General features: G+C 43.8%; 1 protein-coding gene across 12 annotated transcripts in view; it reads left to right on the plus strand.

Moving 5' to 3' along the window:
* DOCK7 (dedicator of cytokinesis 7) overlaps window positions 1-19,786 on the plus strand; it is a 118,457-nt gene that overhangs the window by 95,448 nt on the left and 3,223 nt on the right. For 4 of the 12 annotated variants that reach the window (XM_087733705.1, XM_087733710.1, XM_087733703.1 and 1 more), the window contains 14 exons: window positions 2,015-2,111; window positions 2,983-3,117; window positions 3,864-4,016; window positions 5,041-5,199; window positions 5,463-5,563; window positions 6,525-6,717; window positions 7,279-7,422; window positions 8,400-8,531; window positions 9,583-9,597; window positions 14,929-15,054; window positions 16,453-16,542; window positions 17,282-17,518; window positions 18,523-18,666; window positions 19,566-19,672. In XM_087733705.1, the coding sequence (XP_087589831.1) occupies window positions 2,015-2,111; window positions 2,983-3,117; window positions 3,864-4,016; window positions 5,041-5,199; window positions 5,463-5,563; window positions 6,525-6,717; window positions 7,279-7,422; window positions 8,400-8,531; window positions 9,583-9,597; window positions 14,929-15,054; window positions 16,453-16,542; window positions 17,282-17,518; window positions 18,523-18,666; window positions 19,566-19,672 (1,833 nt within the window). Of the gene's footprint in view, window positions 1-47; window positions 66-2,014; window positions 2,112-2,982; window positions 3,118-3,863; window positions 4,017-5,040; window positions 5,200-5,462; window positions 5,564-6,524; window positions 6,718-7,278; window positions 7,423-8,399; window positions 8,532-9,582; window positions 9,598-14,919; window positions 15,055-16,452; window positions 16,543-17,281; window positions 17,519-18,522; window positions 18,667-19,565; window positions 19,673-19,786 lie in introns of all 12 variants that reach the window. The other 8 variants (XM_087733706.1, XM_087733711.1, XM_087733704.1 and 5 more) reach the window with 3 other exon arrangements.

Here is a 19,786-nt window from a genome sequence, read left to right on the forward strand (position 1 = left end):
CCTAATCCATCACTTTGATTGTTTTTCCACATGTGCTGTGCTTTTAGAAGCCACAAACCAGCCAGGTACTGTAGCATTGGTGTGCAGTTCTAATAAATTGCCATTTTGTACATCTGCAGACTCAATCATCACAGCATTGTTTGTGAGGCTTGGCAGAAGTTTTCAGTGTGTGTGCGCAACTGATTGGAATGAGATCTTTTTGCTTATTACACCCATTTCCTTTAAAATTCCCTCTCTTGGTGTGGTTTAATCTGGAAGGCTCAGGAGTTGTGTTTGAGCTTTGCTGTGCACGTTTTCTGTTTCCTCAAATTGCAACCTGCAGTCTCCATCCTCCCAGCAAAAGAATTGTTCCTAATCCTAGGAAAACAATCTCGGCCCAAGTGAAGCTCTGAAGAAACAGGGGAATGGAGTCCTCAGAGCCTGGATAGAGGGCAGGCCAAATTTTACCCTTGAAGACATTGACGCTTCCTGGAGTTGAAAGTACATCTTCACAGTTTCTAATTGCTTTGTCCAACACAAGAATGTCATCTCTTGTTATGTCAAGTAGTGGCTTTTTGTCCAAGACTCTAGTCCTGTTGAGGCATTGGAAAAGCCAAATAACCATTGTGTTTCAACCTGCTAATGAAGTGATGTAGGTATAAATTTCACCTTGGCACAACTCCAGAGCTGTGGACAAAGTTACACCAGATTAAAATTTGGCCTGAAGAACTCATCAGTTCACTGCCGGCACTGGGTCTGAGCCCTGTCCTCTTCTCAGGAGGACCTCATGTACATGTTAAACAGCTGTGGAATACCTTGATGGTCAACTGGTGGTATCTCACCTCACAAAATAATCTTCTTAGATAACTCTACAAACATGCTTTTTAACCCATACTTGCTCACTGTGACCTGGGTCCACCGCACTCCACTCCTATGGCACTACAAGTGTGTCCTGCATGTGTAGGTAGTCTGGCCCTTTGAAACCTAATAAGCAAGACTTTTCACACTGAGAATTGTGCACACCTAATTGCAGGTGGTATTATTTTATGCAGATGGTATTATTTTATATAGGGCCAGGCCCCAAGCCTTCATATTCTGGAGCCTGAAGAGTAGATAATGAGTGTATGACCCAGCTCCCAGAGGAAGCAGAGTGTGGCAGGGGAGGGTTGCTGCAATACAGGTCCCAGAGCCGAGTCACCTGCCATCCCCTTTGGTGTGTATTTTGCTTGGATTTTGTCAGTTCCCATGGGTCACACTCCTACTGTGATTTGGCCTGGCATGAGTCTGTTGGAGATGGCACCTGTGGTAGGGCAGGCCATAGTTGGGCTCTTTAAATATACTACTGGATCTTTGCCAAATGCAGCTCATGCCACTGAAATTAGGTGGTTGCTGCTGAATTCCTGGGGCCACCGGTGTCAATGCATGTATGAACTTTGTAAGCCTTTCCAGGAAAGTGAGTGCCTGGCATATAACAGCAAAATTGTGTAGTTCTTCTTGGAGAGGAAGATATTCTTCAAGAACTGTAATATAATGTAGCTTAAATGGACAAAGATCACACCCTCACAGTATGCACTCTGCACTACAACCAGTCTAGCTGCCAGGATCAACAGTGCAGATATACCAGCTCATGTAGCACCACCTTGTGTCCATAGCCTACAACATAAAACCATATGTTCTGTTCCTGGTTGTGCTGTTGCATGTGTAACAATGCTACTAAACCAGTTTTGAGCTGGACTTTGATTCTAAACTGTTGTTGTGTTCCTGGGAGCGTGGCGAAGTGTCAAAAAGTAGTATGATCTCTCCTGAGCATGATGAACGTAAATCCTGTGTAAGTTTGTATATGTAAAAAAACTAAGTCTTTCTTCCTGTCCCTCTTAATGGATGCATTGAAATATCCTTGTAGTGTTGTCCAGTAATAAATATATGCATTGTGACCAGGGTTTTTCTGCTAATGTGAAAATATTTTTGACGGGAAAATACATAGGTCTACTTCTTAAACACAAAGTAATTTTATTGCTTTCTTTTCTCCGACTAGATCAAGGGCAGAGATAGAACATGAGGCACTTATCGATGGAAATCTTGCAACGGAAGCAAATCTGATTATTTTGGATACACTAGAGATAGTTGTACAGGTAAGGATGATAAGAAAATAGAGATGTAATAGCATTATGATCACCTGGCCAGGCAGCAGTTTGTTAAACAAAATCTTCCTGCTGCTCTTAACTGCCTGAATGCTGTCGGAACTGTTCAACTCCCCTGCTGCAGTGAGAAGGGTGGTAATGCTTCTCCTAGTCCTCAGCCCATAACAATCTGGTTTAAAATGTCAATACCTTCCTTCAGTTTTTCTGAAAGTTGTTCACTATTGTAGGATAAGAAGCAGTTGTTCATAAAACTCAATAATGAACTGTAAAATTTCCAAATTCTGCCCTATTCTAACCAATTCCTCTAGTGCCTTCCCAAATCTGCCTCAAGTCATTGGGTTCCTGTATCCATACTTAATTTGCATGGTGCAGGAAAACTTCCAGGCTCCTTGGTCTGTGTGCACAACCCAGCTATTTCCTCACTGCCTGCAGGTGAGCATGGACACATGGCAGTTTTGTCCCCTGCTTTCTGTACAAATGAAACCTGGGCACAGGCTAGAAGCAGGCAGTAGCAGGCTTACCAGATCTGCCTCTGAGCTGCAGGGAGACCCAGGAATCCCAAGGGTTGCACCTTGCACCTGAATAATCCACCTAGAGGCCAACTGCAGACTTTCCCTCTAGTAGAACAAGGTCCCAAAAGGTCAGAGCCTCATCGGGTGGAAAGCACCATCCACTGGCTTTAGCACATGGGTCAGGTTTTCATTACCTGGGAGTTGATTCATAAATGTGACTGTTACACAGACCCAGCTAAGTGGGTAATTTCCCCATGCCAAAGGGCTTTTCAGCAGAGTTGTTCTCCCACCACGCGCACAGACGAGGTTCATTTTTGCTCATGCAACTCTTGGTTTACTTTTGACTGCAGACTGTTTCTGTGACGGAGTCCAAAGAGAGTATCCTCGGCGGGGTGCTGAAAGTGCTTCTGCACAGCATGGCCTGCAACCAAAGTGCACTTTATCTCCAACACTGCTTCGCCACACAGAGGGCTTTGGTTTCAAAGGTGAATTCTCTGCAGATGCTATAATATGTTCTGAGCAGCACTGATGGAGGATGGGGCTGTTTTCTTCCTTTGCATTAGGGTCACTTCACCAAGCATTTATTATTTTGTGCAATATTGATTTTCAGGAAGTGTGGTCTAGGGGTTAATAAATGCTGACTGTTTTTTATAATCGGTACCTGTATTTATGCATTTTGGGTTTGACGGCTGCACGCAAAGGTACAGTTCACCAGCCTGAGCGTGGTGTGGGTTCCTGCTGGCTGGCAGTAAGCAGGCAGAGGCACCTAGACAGTAGGGAACACAAAGCAACGGTTGGACTCGATGATCTTAAGGGTCTTTTCCAACCTTAACGATTCTATGATTCTATATGAATCTCACTTAAAGTGGGTTTGTTTTACTGGGCCCATAATTTAAACAATTTCCCAGTTTCTGTAGGTGTACGGGGAATAGCTCGAAGTTTTAAGCCTGAGTTTTTGGAACTGATGTAAATCAGTCTAAGGGTGTAGATATAGGAACAAGTTGCGGGGGCAAGTAAAATGAGTTGCCTTTCAGTGCTGCCAGTGAGTCTGCTTTTGCCGTACTGTAAAAGCAAAGTGATTAAAATTAGCATTGTTCCCTTCAGAACAGAGGGGATTGGACTTCCTCTGATGCCAGTATATGCTCATTGCTGAGGATTGCCCTGGCCTTTTTGTCCGAGTGCTTGTTCCTGTCTGTCCAAGCACTAATTTTCTCATGTGCTGTTTTTCCAGTTCCCTGAGCTGCTGTTTGAAGAAGAGACCGAGCAGTGTGCAGATCTGTGCCTGAGGCTCCTGAGACACTGTAGCAGCAGTATCAGCACAATACGGTCGCATGCGAGTGCCTCTCTTTACCTTCTGATGAGGCAAAACTTTGAGATTGGGAACGTGAGTATCTGCTGCACTTCTTTAGGTTATTAAATGTAAACTGGTGGGGACTGCTGAATGGAGCTCTGTGTATTCCTGTGAAAGAAAGGCTGTCAGAGGGCTTACCATCAAAACAATCATGATGTGCAAAGGGAAGAGAGGTATGCAGCAGTGACATGACTTTTCCAGCTCCTGATCTTGCAGTACCTCACACTGCTGGTCAATGCATAGCAGGACTGTCCAGTCTCCAGTGTCAGAGCCCAAGCTGCATGCCCAGAATCTCTTTGCAGGCAAGCTGCCTCTCGTGTCTGTTTATAGAGAGATGCAGAGCCCTGCCTGGGACATCCACTGCCAGACTTTCCAAACCTGTCAGTTTGGATTGGACAGTTTGCACTCGAGGGCTGTTTGGAGGACCTCCCCTCTGCCTTGCCTTCACACACCTCTAGGCAAGAACAGAAACAGCCACGCAGTTTGACGCATCCATGTCCACTTGTCAAGAAAATTCCCAGCCTTAACTCTTCCAGTTGATATTTTTCAGGCACCCGTGTAGCTATGTATCACAAAGTGCTTCCCCAGACAACTTGTTTACGCTGCTGTGGTTACAGTCCCCCACAGTGAGTAGCAGAACAGCCCAGGGACTGTTAGTGGATTGATAGCAGCGAGTTAACAGTGACTTCAGTCTTTAGGGTAGACCGAACCAAAAGCAAGTGTCTAGAATGAAGGCTGTATTCACGAGGGGGAGGTGAGCATCATCCCCTTCAGGGTGCTTGAGAGGAGAGCAGGGAGAAAGAGAGAAAACTAAAACTTTTGTGTGATAACCTTCACCTGGAACTAAATAATGCTGTCATCAGATTATGAAGTCAGCAGCGTCAGAAGTTTATTGAAACCACTGCTCTGTGACAGTCCTTTTCACAAAACTTGGGTTCTCTTTTTTGTATCACGTGTCTGTCAGGAGGAGGGTGCAATGACCAGAGCACTGATGTTGCAGCAGACTGTTGTAGTATCTCCAGGTTGTTGAAATACAATAACAATTTCTCTGTTGCAGAACTTTGCCAGAGTGAAAATGCAGGTGACCATGTCTCTCTCATCCCTGGTGGGGACATCCCAGAACTTCAATGAGGAATTTTTGCGACGTTCCCTGAAGACTATTTTGACGTATGCTGAAGAAGATCTGGAACTTAGGGAGACAACATTTCCTGATCAGGTAAAAGAAATACCACAAGAGAAGTAATGTGTAGTTCATTATCAGGCTGTTCTTAAACCTCCATCTATAGCTGGAATTTGCATGTATTCCCTGAAGGAGGTACATATTTTTTTTTAACACCAAAGTACATAAAACTCAGGTTCTTGGTTAATTCTGGCACTGAGGTGCAAACACACAAAGCTTCAGAGCAACTGTGGTCCAAACATAGCAGTACATAGCTCAAATGCCGTTGCCAGTTCATTACAGCAGTATGTTTTTCACAGGTCCAGGATCTAGTGTTCAACCTCCATATGATCCTCTCTGACACAGTTAAAATGAAGGAACACCAGGAAGATCCAGAAATGCTGATTGACCTGATGTACAGGTAGAGTTTATAACCATTGCACTGTAGGGACAGTAGATGTCAGTGCTCCACATGGTGTTTGAACAAAGCTTTGTACCTACTGCACTTCCTGTATTTAGAGTGTGTGGTATTGTATTTCTGTGAACTTTGATTACTTGTTTTTTATTAGCAATTACTTTACTTTAAACTTAAACCTTTTTTACACTGCTTGCCATGATTCACATTTCACCTGAAACCAATACAGCTACTTGCTCTTTGGTTTTGGACTCAGATGTTGCATATTTGAGCCCTTATAGAGCTTGTATTTGGAGCAGTTCCAGGTCTTAGTGCTCATGGACCAATATGTACCTGTCTGTTGTGTTTGAATATGGTGTTGATAGGTTTTGTTTGGCATTTATGTAGCTTATCTTGGATAAAAGTACTTTCCATTCCCCAGCAGTCTCTGACAATCTCATCTTCCACCCGAGTAAAGACAACTCTCCCTGCCTGCATCAGGGAAAACTTAAGGATCTTCCAGGACCTGCTTGCACAAAAGGCTTTTTGGTGCTGGTACATATGATGGTCTCCATATGCAAAAGATATTCCAGACCTATCTTAAGATCCCAAGTACCAAATTGCATGGTGTTTTCTGCACAAATGGTCCTGAAGGATTCTTAGAAGGCGGCAGAGATTTTCTCATAAGCAACCAGGCAGGTCTGCTCTGATTGTCCCACATCTTTGGCTTACTACCAGTCTCCAAGTGAAATATAAGCTTTGGTCAGGAGCTTCAGCAGTCACTCATAAAAGCATTCTGCGATCAGGGGGTAGCTGCAGTTGTTTGCCGGCCACTAACTGGCTCAGAAGTCTATAAAGTAATTTAGGGTAACTTTACATCTATGTAGCTTCTTATCTCATGTATTTCTAGATAGCCTAGCACTGAGGGTGGTTGTTATTGAAGCAGAAGTAACTAAATACTAATCACAGAGGTTTTCTTTTCAATTAGGATTGCAAAGGGCTATCAGAATTCCCCTGACCTGCGCCTGACGTGGCTGCAGAACATGGCTGGAAAGCATTCCGAGAGGAGCAATCACGCCGAATCAGCCCAGTGCCTGGTCCACTCTGCAGCCTTGGTGGCTGAATATCTAAGCATGCTGGAAGACCGAAAATACCTCCCTGTAGGGTGTGTTACATTTCAGGTAGGAATTATCCTCCATAATGTATTTTTGGGCTTTGTCATCTGAGTATCTCCATGTGCCAGGTATTACTGTGCCTACAAATTCACACTGCACTTACTTTGTTTTGGGGAGAATGCATTACAGCAACTTCTGGAAATCTTTATTATGCTTGAAGACTGTCTTGATTCACCTAAGTCTTTACATCCATAGTACTGAGTGAATCCAGTTCTTTTTATTTCTCCGTTTAAGTCATGGGTTTTTACCTTCTTTGATCTAATCATTTTGTAGAGGGTGCAGTTGATGAAAGTAGTTCCTGTGACTAGTAATGTTAAGCAGGGCAATACTGAGTAGAGCAAAGAAGCACATACTTAGCTTTGAATGTGTAGGTGGTCCAGTCCATTTAGTTTAAGCATGTGCTGAAATACCATGCTGATTCAGAAGGAAATTAAACAAAATGCATGTGAAAGTTGCCTCTAAAAATTTTAGGATTTGATTGAAAATCAGCTGGCTTTCAAAGTATTGAGAGTTTTGAATGTTGTTTAAATTCAGTAAAAATATTTTATCTACATTATATCTCCTTAGAATATATCTTCTAATGTTTTGGAAGAGTCAGCAGTTTCTGATGATGTTGTATCACCAGATGAAGAAGGTATCTGTTCTGGAAAGTATTTCACAGAACCTGGTCTGGTGGGATTGCTGGAACAGGCTGCAGCATCTTTCTCCATGGTAGAAGATTTTAATTTCTTTACCTATCTTCTTCAGCAATCTTATACTGCTGGGCAATATGAATGAAAATGTTTTCTCTATGTATAACTCTATTGTAACCACTTAATTTCCATGGAGCCTTGGGAGTTTTACTTGTTCAAGACAGCTCGGTTTGCCCTCTGGAGTAAACTGTGCAAAGAACGGGACCTGGGACCAAGAGGCCTTTGTGTGTTTCTGGTGTCTTTCACTTCAACACTGCACATTTGGGAGTTCGCAACAGTAAAGAAAGGCCGTAGTGTTTTTCCTCCTTAAAGAGGAAAAAAAAAAGAGTGGGCCGAGAGCTCTATGTGAGCCGTGTTAATGAGTTGATAGTAGTGTGTCCTTCAGAAACCAAGGAAAGCAAGTGAATTATTTCCCACAACACAATATGAAACATCATTCAGTGGGTTTAAGTACAAGCAGCAGCAACTCTAGAGCAAAGATGTAGAACCCCTGCTGTGGGCTGGCTAAGCCACACGATGCAGTGTCTCTGCCTGCGATGGGCTGGATCCCCTCCATTAGAGACATCCTAAGGAAACTTCACAAAGCCTGTCTCATGGAGTGCCAAAAGTTGGATGTAGAAGTCACTTAAGTTGAAGATGCACTAAATAGAACGACCTGTACTGTGCCCTTAAGCTTCCATATTTCATTCCCATAGATTTGGTTAGGATCCTATTTAGCTTGTTGTGTTCTTGTGCATATATTCGTCCAAAATATCCCAGTTTTGATTCTGTTAATAATCTCATTTAGTAGTAGCAATGTGTAATGCAGTAGGCTCTTGATTCCAAAAGTGACTGGGGATTTTATTCCATTCATGTATGGGTATATTTTAAGAAAAGGTGCTGATTACATCCCAGTGCCACCTTTTCATTTTGCAGTTTTATAATTTAAATGCTGGTAGTATGTATCATTCTTGCTGTTGAATTGACAGAGCAACCTGATGGACCTTATTTTTGTAGGCTGGCATGTATGAAGCAGTTAATGAGGTTTACAAAGTCCTTATTCCTATTCATGAAGCTAATAGAGATGCCAAGAAGCTATCTGCTATTCATGGTAAACTCCAAGAAGCATTCAGCAAGATTGTTCACCAGGTAATGATTTGAATTTTCAGCTGCAGTGGGAATGGTGAAGAAACTTCAAATGCTCAGTGCAAATAAAAACTACCTGTTAAGGATAAAACATTTTAATCAGATTACACGAGAATTGTCAAACAGTGATCCACAGTAAATGCAAGGATTGCTAGTAGAATTTTTTCTCTCTGGACATTTAACGTGAGAAACATGAGAGACATCACGTACCAAGTGAGACATCACGTACCAAGTTTCATTGTAACTTTAGAAATATCCAAGAGTTAAAAATTCCAAACATCTGTCAGTGTATCCTTTCAGATGTTATTTTAACCTGTGTTTTGCATGCTGTATTTCTGGGAAAAATACTGTATCTTGCCATTAGCCTGGTAGGTAACGTTCAGAAATGTTGGGGTTTTATTTGTCTATTCATATGGTGGATAAATAATTGAAGGAACCTTTCTAAACTTAGATGGTGCAAAACCCATCAGCTTACATGCTGAGCATTTGAGGAGAGACATCGGAAGTTATCAGCCATCACAAAGCTCAACCGACCTCAGCTAAGCAGGAGACGAGAGCACTTGGCAACTCTCAAGAAGCACATGTTATCTTCTAGGAGAGGCCTGTTGGGTGCATGCCTTTCTGTCAGGGCAGGCAAGCACTCGGCAGGCCCTCGTCCAGTACATGCCAGTGCTATTCTGAGCCCCCCACCCCAACCAGCTTTCTGGTCATGGGCTGCTGGGTACATCATTTGTCTGTTGGTGTAGTTACCCTTATGCTGCCATCAGCTGCTCAGTAGATGTTGATTAGTGCATGGATTTCATAGGATCCAGCTGAGAGTCTGGTGGTTTTCTCTGTGTTCTGGCATTGTCAGATTCCTGAGGTTAAGTGTACCGATAGAAGGACAATCATTGAATGTCATTCTAGGCCAAAGAAGGCTGTTTCAGATGCATGATGACTTATAATCATTTAAACCATTTCAGGTTTATGATACCTTACATTGATGGTCATGTTTTGGCCTTTGAAACTTTTTTTTGGTTTCTGTGACATGCGCTTTTTACTTTTTATTACACAGAGTACTGGCTGGGAGGTAGGTAACTCCATTTTAGTTAGTAAAGAACACTAATAGATTTTTCAGATGACTCACGCCAACGCTTGCCCACATGTGCTAGTTGTGGGTATTTCTGTTGCTGTCTGCTGTTAAAACAATTCATTAACCAAAGAAATACCAATAAACCGATTGTGGTTGTAGTAGGAAATTCTTCATAAGAAGCCGTAGGTAGTGCATGGATGCTGATGTGTTCCACTAATGAGGTTCTTTGGTGAATGAGCCACTGTATCATCACTAGTTCATTTTTATAATTTGTTTATATTTCTTTTCATCAGCATTGACACAGAATATCATCCCTTCATACCATATTTTCACCCCACCCACAGGGGTCGATTTAAGCAATAATGCTCAGAGGTACTGAAACACAAAACTGGTTTACTGCATGTGCTGATCATATCTCAGAGAACAGGCTGCTTCATTCTGTTCATTTAAGAACAATCAATTTGTATGTAGCTGTTTATCTGGCAGTAAAATAGCTCGGATGTGTTAACTGGAGTCAGTTTTGCTGCTTTCATTTTTGGAGAGGCTGTTGGCTTGCATTTCTACAACATACACCATGAGAACCACACATTCGGATAAAGCAGTCGGCTTCATCCACAGTCACACACAGCACAGTGAGTTTGATAACTCGGGCCCTAGTCCAGTCAACACAGTGGGTACGTGAGCATTGAGGAGTCTCAGAAGACATTTTAAATGTTTTGTGAATATGATGTTACAGTATTTGCTTAGTCTTCAGCTGTCCAGTTAATCTCTGCTTTTCTGTGAATCAGGCAACTCAGTACGGGCCATCTCACTCCATGTTTCCACCACAGGAGAGCATTTAAGCCCACATTTCCTGAACTGAGGCCAAGAATGAAGTTCTTTTGCATTGTGTGGTGCAAATAATTTGAGCTGATGATGTCTGAACGCTAGTTTTAATTCCGGCCTAGCAAGAAATTAAATTCAGTAGCTTAAAAGTAACCCTTGACACTTAAGGGCTGGCCCTGTAAATCGTTTGCTCGTTCCTGTAAAAAGTCCCGGCAGATGAGGCAGCACAGCAATCCAGAGTACGTGTCGTAGGAGTGTAAATGATCTGTGTCCAATAACCAACAAATGTGAAGGCCTGTGAGCATCTATTTTGATTAGACTGCCCCTAAATCGACCCCTGAAGAAAATCCTGTCATTGGTTATGATTCTAACATCACTCAGTCATGTTTTACTGCATGGTAAAAGACACCCATGGTTTCTGTTCTCGTCTGTCATCGTGCTCCTTCGTTGCCACACTTTTTCTGATCTTTGTGCTTTGTAGCTTTCAGATTTGTTGCATGTTTTGCCCTTTTTCCTTATTTTAAATACTTTAATTGATGCTCACCCTTTTTTATTTTAAAGTTTATTTGCTGCCAATTTGCTGCTTGTTTGGTTTTTGGAATTTCCCTAATTAAATACTTTCTGTTTTCTCCTCTATCGCCCTGGTTGCTGACCCTCCTCCCCACTCTTACTATTGTCTGTTGTGGTAAGTTCTTACTTGTGGATTCCCCCCTCCCCCTTCTCTTTTTTTTCCCCTTTTTGTTTTTTGTTTTACACTGTGGAAACCCCAATTTCATTTTACCAAAGAGCTATGCCAACAGCAGGACCCCCCCTCATGTCACAAGGAAAGTAGTATTGCCAACTACAAGCACTGAAGTATCCTGAGTCTGACATCAATGCATTTCCGAGGCCTGCTTAAACATACCAAGTGGTGGGTTTTTCTGCTTGTGTGTTTATTCATTGAGTTGTTTGGAAAAATCTTTTCATGCTATGCCATGAGAATTCAAAAATGCTTTTTAAAGTATGCAGGGTGAGGTTGCCATCAAATAACAGGACTCCAGGAGATGGTACTTTCAAAAAATCAATATTGGAAGACTTGTAATAGTTGGCAACACTGCAAAGGACCTTGGGTTAAAATTGAGCAAGAAAATAACAATGCTCAGTTTGGTAAGGGTGGTTGGATTTTGCATTCTGCACAGTGTGTATGAAGGAGTTACTTTTATTCTTACATACTTCGGGCTGACTCTGCCTTCAGGCAGCTGCTGCTGTGTTGGTCTTGGTGAAGAAAGCGTCAGACTTGTGTTTGATTTTTCAAATATTGTTGGCAAAGCTTTTTGTGTGCGTGCAAGAGAACTCTAAAACTTTATTCCCAGCAATTTTGAAAGGTATTTACCATGCATAATAACAAATCATGAACCTTCATAAATCATGATGGCTGTTATCTGCTCTGCCAGTTCTGTAATGGCTATTCAGTGTTCACCTTCATTCTCTTCTCCTCCCAAGGACCTATTATTTTTCATAAAATAATAGGAGATAAAATGCTTTTAATAATTTCTCCCTCATATCTGCATTTTTAGCTCTTTTCAGAAACAAGACCATGGAGTATTTTTAAGTTATTTGTTTTGTTTTCAATACTGTGATTAGATAGAGTTTGGTATTGGCTAAATTTCAATTAAAAGATCCTAGTGCAGAGCCATCCCGTATGCTTAACACCAGGCAAGAAATTGAGCTCTCCTAATCTCAGGGGGCTGGTAGCTACTGAATGTGTATGTGAGGTAAGGCATAGCCTGTAGGTGTTTGCTCTCTGGAGAAGTGTGTTTCCAGCCCCTTGCTTCCAGGTACAGATCCCCCAACACGAGTCACATACACTTCATGGCTGATGGATCCAGGGCTTTGTGGGAGAGATGCTTCTATCGTATTAGGGGCTAACCAGTGCTCCTCACTGCCTGCTTTTCTCCCTGGGATCCTTATGATAACTGAGTTTCAGCAACTGGATTTATCAGGAAAAGCCAGTGCAGCTGGTCTTCAAGACGATGAAACAAGTACATAAGTTGGCAGCGGCCTTCACCCTGGGCTTCCCTGCTGCTACCACTCCTGGGACTTCCCAATGCCCCATTACTCTTATTTTATGCATTTAGTAAATGCTACCAGAACTCCCTATTAATTGATGCTGATCAACAGACAACATTTTCTTCCTCACTCGTTGTTACTTTTACAGCAACATAAATGTACACTGCCTGTAACAAATAGCTGTCTGGGCAGATGTCCATGTGGCAGATGTGAGAACCTTGTGAGACCCAGGTTCTGCAAACACTTCATAGCCTGAAAGTCAGTTGCCAAGTAGGTAGGAAAAAACATGAGTTAGAAGAGCAGCGGTGTGTCCTCTATTGGTGGGGCCCGCCCTGTGCCCATGGTTGGGGCAGGATACCACCAACTTCCACGTGGAGCATGCCCAGGCCCTGTGTAAGGTTTGGGGAGATGTTTCGTATGGCAGTTCCCCCTCGGCAGATGTGGTACTACCTTGGGAAGTGCTTTGAGAAAGGAGCCCTGGAGTCTTCTGCCTATAACATTGAGATTGAATTGAAAAGAAATAGCACAGGAAGCTAGAAATGCTGGGTGTTGAGGGATTTTAGCGTGGGTAATGTTGTCCAAAACTGTGGCTTTGAAAAGGTAATGATGAGTAAATTAAGGGTTCAGTAGGCTACTCATTCCTGTATGGGTCCAGAGGAACGGGCACTGGAGAAAGAGAGTCCAGGGAAGTAGCTCCCAGATGTTGCCAGATGGTACTTCCAATAAAACAGTAATAACTTTGCAGCTGGGGGTCGCACCCTGGGAGGTGCTTCTGGGGATGGCTGTGGTGTGGCGAAACCCTGTAGTCTACACTGGCAGGTGGAGCTGGGTAAAAGCCCCTCTCTGGAGGAGTGGTGCTCAGAGGGACAGACTAGGGCAGGGGTCCAAGGAGCCACCCCTGCCACATTAAGCATATGAGCAACTCTCAGTGTGACTCCTTATTTTCTTAAATTGCAGCATGCATCTGTGCTCTTGCCAGAGCAGAGCTGATGAATTTGTATGTGTCGATGTCCCATAGTAAAGCCAAGATGTGGCCTGCATGTATAAAGCAAAGCTACTGCTGGCTCTGGTCACTTCAGGCTTCACTTCGCTTCAGAGCTGGGCATCGGTGAGCTTTGCCTTCCTGAAGGCACTGGGGCGGGCAGCAGCCCTCACCCCAGAAAGGCAACACCGCATCCTCCTGGCTGTGCCTTGGGCGAGAGGAGCCGAGCCATGCCTGGGCAGCTCCAGCATGATGCCCCAGAGTTTCCTCCAGGCCAGGAGAAGGTGGTGGCTTGCCGTGACAGTGCTTTTTCCAGTCTCTGGAGTTTGCCTGAGGGTTTTTTTTTGTTTTAGTTTGGCTTACTTATCCTCTTTGCCTTCCATAGATCATGTTCACCATCACCACAAGAGATCAATTTTGCCATAGCAAAATACTAAAAAAAAAAAATCATACATGGCAGCCAGGACATCTGCTAAGTGCTGTTTGAAACCAAACACTAGCCCAGATTCAGAAACATTGAGCATTATATACTACATCACACTTTCTCATGAGAGTAAAGGTGAACATTTTAGAGTTTCTTGCTGAAAGGCATTTCTGGTTTGTGCATGCAGCGTCAGTTTTTTTTAACAAAACCAAAGGTGTGATTTATTTTTAAAGCGTTTTTCTTCCCTCTCTCTTAATCAGATTTTCTTCATTACTTTTTCCAGCAAAAATCTTTCTTGTTTCTCTACTTTTGTTGCATTTCTGGGCCAAATTCACCACTGGCTCAAATGGAAGCAGGTACATGATACAGTGAATTGCATCTGCTTTCACCAGGAGTGACTTTGGCCCTCTGTAGTAGACATTAGTTACTAGAAGAGAACATAACACCTTCCAGTCGACATGCTATTTAAAAAGCACTTGCGTGTGTGTGTGAGTGAACTGGACATTGACTTCGGCCCAATCCTGCAATTACTTGAGAGTGGATTATGGGGGCTCTGGTGCGGGTAATTTTCAGGGGTGTCTGTGTGCAATATCCCGTCTGCGTGCTGCAGGCTGTCAGCAGCTGGACTGCCCCACGCCTGTGCATGCAGGCTACAGACTAGGCTAAGGGGTGTCTGCATAGGATTTGGAGAGCCTGAAATAATTACCCAAATGAAGGGACTTGCCTTTGACTGTTCCTCAGAGACATCTAACACCTCCAGACTCCTCCTGGGGTGGAAAAAGTCATTGCAGGGTTGGGCTAATGGTCGTAACTGATCCATATAATTTCATGTTAGTTTATAATTTCATTGTGGTGTTTGCTGCTAAATGCATTCATGCTGAGTTCCAGGTGTGTTTTACTTTCCCTTCTTTCTTTCTATTTTTTTCCTTGTTTTTTAATTTCTTTTGTATTTTGCATAAATTCAGGAGCCTGCCTGCAGCCATGCTTGGGGGTATGCATGTCTCCACACTGAAATAACCTTTTGTTTCTCCAAACCTAGGATGGAAAGAGGATGTTTGGCACCTACTTCCGGGTTGGTTTTTATGGAACTAAATTTGGAGACCTGGATGAGCAAGAGTTTGTTTACAAGGAACCCGCGATAACAAAGTTAGCTGAAATTTCCCATAGACTCGAGGTGAGATGATTGTGGCTGACCTCAAATTCTGTCTGTGAGCTACAGTTTAACTATTTTGCATCAGTTATTTAAGAGCTGCGTTGCCAAATTACAGGAAGCGGCAGAAATTAAAATCGTTGGGCAAAACAAGCGCTGTACCTCTTGGAGCCTGATGCAAGGCTGAGCTTAGAGAAAGAGTCACTTGGCAAAACAGTTTGCAGAGCCCCATGCAGTGTTGGGCAGAGCTGGGCCTGATGTCTTCTGTCCTCTTGCTGGTGCCACCTCTGCAAGAGGCAGGAGGAATGAAGGGAGAGGAGTCCCACAGGTTTTCCCTAATCTTCCAGCGAGAGCTGCAGGCCTGCTATGATCATTCGAAAGTTTGTGGCACATCATACTGTGTTGGCATTTCTCTTCAGCTGCCTGGTGTAAATGGGATGACCTGGGCTTGAAAAAAGGTTGAGATGCCTTTCAGGATCTGGCTTTCAGAAAGTATTGCGTTTTGCTGTCATTTTGTTGCCTTCACATCATGTTCCTCTCTCCTAGAGACTGAACCCTTTTAAGGTGGCTGAATTTCAGAGCCCCTCAAGTGGGACATCACAGGTCTGAAGTTTGTTTCAGCTGTGAACAAGCAAAGGCAACTCTGATTAACCTAACTGGGGCTTGTGTGCAGCTCCAGGTACCACCCAGTGATCATCTGTATCATGTAATGGTTAGTCTGGCCTGGTTTTGTGCCAACTAACCTGTGCCTAGATAATGTCTGAGCACGGTTTGGGAAGGAACATGGGTCAGAGACTGTTCCCAGTAAGCACTGTGGACAGATGAGGCCATCCCCAGTGGGAGGGGAGGAGCATTTAGCAGCATGGCTCTGGGCTGTGCCATGCTACTTGTTCATAGGGCCAGAGGGCAGACCTGGTCCTATTTTATTTGCTAGAATAGATCTGATGTCACATTGCTGCTCACAAGAATTCAGCTGCTGTCACGTTGCACTGAAAGCAACAACGTTGTTTGAGGTTTAAGCGCATGAAACTGAGTTCACCCATTCACCCAGCCCTGCAAAGCCGCGCTCTGCGGCACCTGATTTCCAGGCAGATCCCATATTGACCCCAGTTTTCAGTTGAGCTCACAGACACACAGCAAGCTCAAATGGCTTGTTCAGAACCACACGGCGTGTGTGTGTGCAGTTGGAAGGCTCCCGAGTTCTCCTGCCTTCCAGGGCATTAGGCTTGTTTTTTCCTGTTGACCCTGGAATGCAGCTGATTTAATTCTCCTAGGTTCAGCAGAACACATTCAGCCCTGGCACAGCTACTGTTGAAGGCATGTGGAGCTTCACCTCCCCTGAATATGCCTTTGTCTCTCCAACCCCCATCTCTGATAGCTGCATTTGATGGTTGCTTTCAATGCATTTGCTCTTGATTGTAGGGATTTTACGGAGAACGTTTTGGTGAAGATGTGCTTGAAGTGATTAAGGACTCAAACCCTGTGGACAAATGTAAACTAGATCCTAACAAGGTAAGAACACAAGTACAGGTTTAGAAGTAGAACTAACTGGTCCTGAATGTATGCAAACACAATGGAACAAATCCTGCCTGGGATTTCACCAAGTAGGCAATGAAATCCACGTACAGAGCATCTTGTGACTGCTTGGGATGAGAGCTGGGGAAAATCATCCCAGCAAAGGAATGCAGAATTAGCCATTTTGTTCCCTGCCCCAGGCCCTGCCCTTGTAGTGGTTGGTGGGAAGGGAGGAGACGAAAGGACAGCAGAGGCCCAGGCTGCATTTGCCTTTCTCTGTTGTCTCCGCTGAGTGCAAGGAAGGGAGTTTGCCGTTCTCTGGCCTCTGGCTTTTTTGCAGCTGCAGCAAATTTTGTCATTCTTGTGCCACATCCTTTAAGCGTAGCAGAAATAACAGGAGCATGCCGAGGAGACAAGACTGCGGCTTAGGGCAGGGCATCATCTGCAAGGAAAGGACGGAAAGACTTCACATGAATAGCATGAGAGGAGAGGGGCAGTGAGCTGTATTTTATCCAATCCAGAAACTGCTGAGCAGCTACCCGCACCCCTAATGCCTGTGAATGTGAGTGTGATTTTTCTGAGTAAAGGCAAAAAACAGTCCTAATTCTTCCAGAGGTGGCTTCAAGAGGAAAGAAAGCAAGCTGGGTTATTGCACTGCGAAAAAACAGGGCATAGGAGTCAGCTCTTCTCTTCTGGCACTGTACCTCACTGTGCATACCTGGGTTCCTTCTGGCAGGCCTACATTCAGATAACCTACGTGGAGCCGTACTTTGACACATATGAGATGAAGGACAGGATAACTTACTTCGACAAAAACTACAACTTGAGGCGTTTCATGTACTGCACGCCCTTCACCCTGGACGGCCGAGCTCATGGGGAGCTGCATGAGCAGTTCAAGCGCAAAACAATCCTGACGACATCCCACGCTTTCCCTTACATTAAAACCAGGATAAACGTCATCCACAAAGAGGAGGTGAGGCCTGCGCTCTCAGGGGCTTCCTGTGTTTGAAGGGAAATACTATATAAGACTAAGGGAAGTGGTTAGTGCCAAAACTCATGCATAATGTACTGTTGTATGTGTAGTTTGATAGCACAGCCACATCCCTTCACACCATCACATTAACACAGATGCACCCTCCTGGGCGTCACTAGTCTACCTTTCCCCGCTCTGCTAAAGATGCAGAAATTCAGCAGAGAGCAAGAGCAGACAGTGCTGTCGTGAGCTGCTCTGGCTGTTCAGTGCAGGGACTGTGCATGAGACCCCTTTATTTTAAGAATGCCTTGTTTCTGTTGAACTTTTCCCTGTTCCTATTCAACCTAAACTAAAACCAGACCAATTTAGAAATGTGGTGTGTCCTGCCACCTCTTTTACCAGTGTATCCAGCTCACAGCAGCTGCTATATGCAAGGGCCCTTGGTGAGCTTTGTAGTAATGCAGGTTGCTCCCTTCCATTCTGCTTGAATGTGTCCTGTTGCTTTGTGTTACAGCTCACTTGCATGGCCTCAACGGATTCAGGCCAGTGGGGTCCTGAGGCCTTATAGAGAGGCTTATCCCAAAGCTGTGTTAATTTTTCAAGGGTAGGTAGGAACTGATGTGATGCCTGGGACACAAAAATGCATTTTCATGCAAGGCAGGGAACCTGTGGGTGTTTAGGCACTGACATAGTGCTGTAACGGTGGGCAGCTGATTGCAGTGACCACAAAGTGACATGAGTCTGCCTCCTCAGAAGCAATCTTAGAAAGCTCTTGAGTACCCAGATGTAAAAATGCATTTAAAAATCGAACTTCTTCTTGATGTTTCTAAACCAAGACTAAGAGGATGCATTTCTAAAGTGCTTCTGCCCAGACTGTCAGTCCTGTTAGTGTCCTCCACCGCTTCAGTATGCCACCCCAAAGTGACCTTGATGTTTCTGAAAGTATGTGTCTGGTTGACAGTCTCAGCCATAACAAGTGTCCCCTCTTCTGGCTACTTGCTTAGATCATTTTGACGCCCATTGAAGTTGCCATAGAGGACATGCAGAAGAAAACACAGGAATTAGCTTTTGCAACCCACCAAGACCCTGCGGACCCAAAGATGCTGCAGATGGTGCTACAAGGATCAGTAGGTACCACAGTAAATCAGGTGAGGACTGCTGTCCAAGTTGGAGACACTGGGGTAGTGACTGTCACTCAGTGCAGTGGATGCTGAGCATTGGACCTTATTTCTAAACTACCTTGGATTTTTTTTCCCGCTCAGTCTGTGGGGTGTGTTTAAGGTCACTGGTGGGTCTAGACCAGCTGCTCTTAGGCACTTCGCCATTTGTGTAAGAGTCCTGAAAATGCGGTTAGATCTGGAAACTGACTGAGAAGAGACAGCCCTGCTCCTCCAGTTACCTGCTTCTTCCTGGCATTCGCAGTTATTTCTGCCTGCTTCTCCTTCTCCCTTAAAAAAAAAAAAAAAGAAAAAAAAGGAAAAAAAAAAAGTTTTATTACTTTCCCTTTGGTTAGCCAGGCTTTGGTGGGTGGAAGTAGGATTGTGTCCTGCAGTGGTTTTTGAACAAAATGGAAAGCAAAACTAGTGAATGGAGAAAAATTGAGGAAAAACTGAGTGAGTTTGAGTAAAGCTGTACTAATACACAAGCTGGAAAAAAATCAGCTGGAGTTTCAAGTTCTGGGTTGAGTTTGCAGTGCTGGCAAACACTTCCTTGGTTCCGTCTGCATTGTTTAAACTTCGTCTTAGTTGTGAGTTGAGCAAACAGTGTCAAGAGTCTTTATAAGAGAAAACAAATGTAGAATCTGTGCATTTTCTCACGCTGTTTTACAAAAGCAGAGTTTTATTTAAAAAAAAACAAAACCTAAAAGAGATTCAGTTGTCATGATGTTTGGTGATTTACGCCAGATTTACCAGCTGCAATTCTTCAAGATGTATTCTGTAAGGAAATGTTGCATTTTACTAACATTTCTGTGTGCAAGAAGTTTCTCCAGCAATTGGATATGACAGATGGTTCCAAGAAACTTACTTTTTCTCTTCTGCTTCTAAAGGGACCATTAGAGGTTGCACAAGTTTTCTTGTCTGAAATACCCAATGATCCAAAGCTCTTCAGACATCATAACAAACTACGGCTCTGTTTCAAAGACTTCACGAAAAGGTATGGAGTATTGTCTTCAAACTGCCTGGCAGGTGCAGTTATTACTGCCACACCAGACAGGAACATGTACAGTAACACAGGGGGTATCGGGAGCGAGGAATATTCATGTTGTAA

Source organism: Nipponia nippon, unplaced genomic scaffold (genome assembly GCF_047370975.1).
Source record: "Nipponia nippon isolate SJK-2023a ecotype South Korea unplaced genomic scaffold, ASM4737097v1 scaffold_5, whole genome shotgun sequence".
In the NCBI taxonomy this organism is placed as follows: Eukaryota; Metazoa; Chordata; class Aves; order Pelecaniformes; family Threskiornithidae; genus Nipponia; species Nipponia nippon.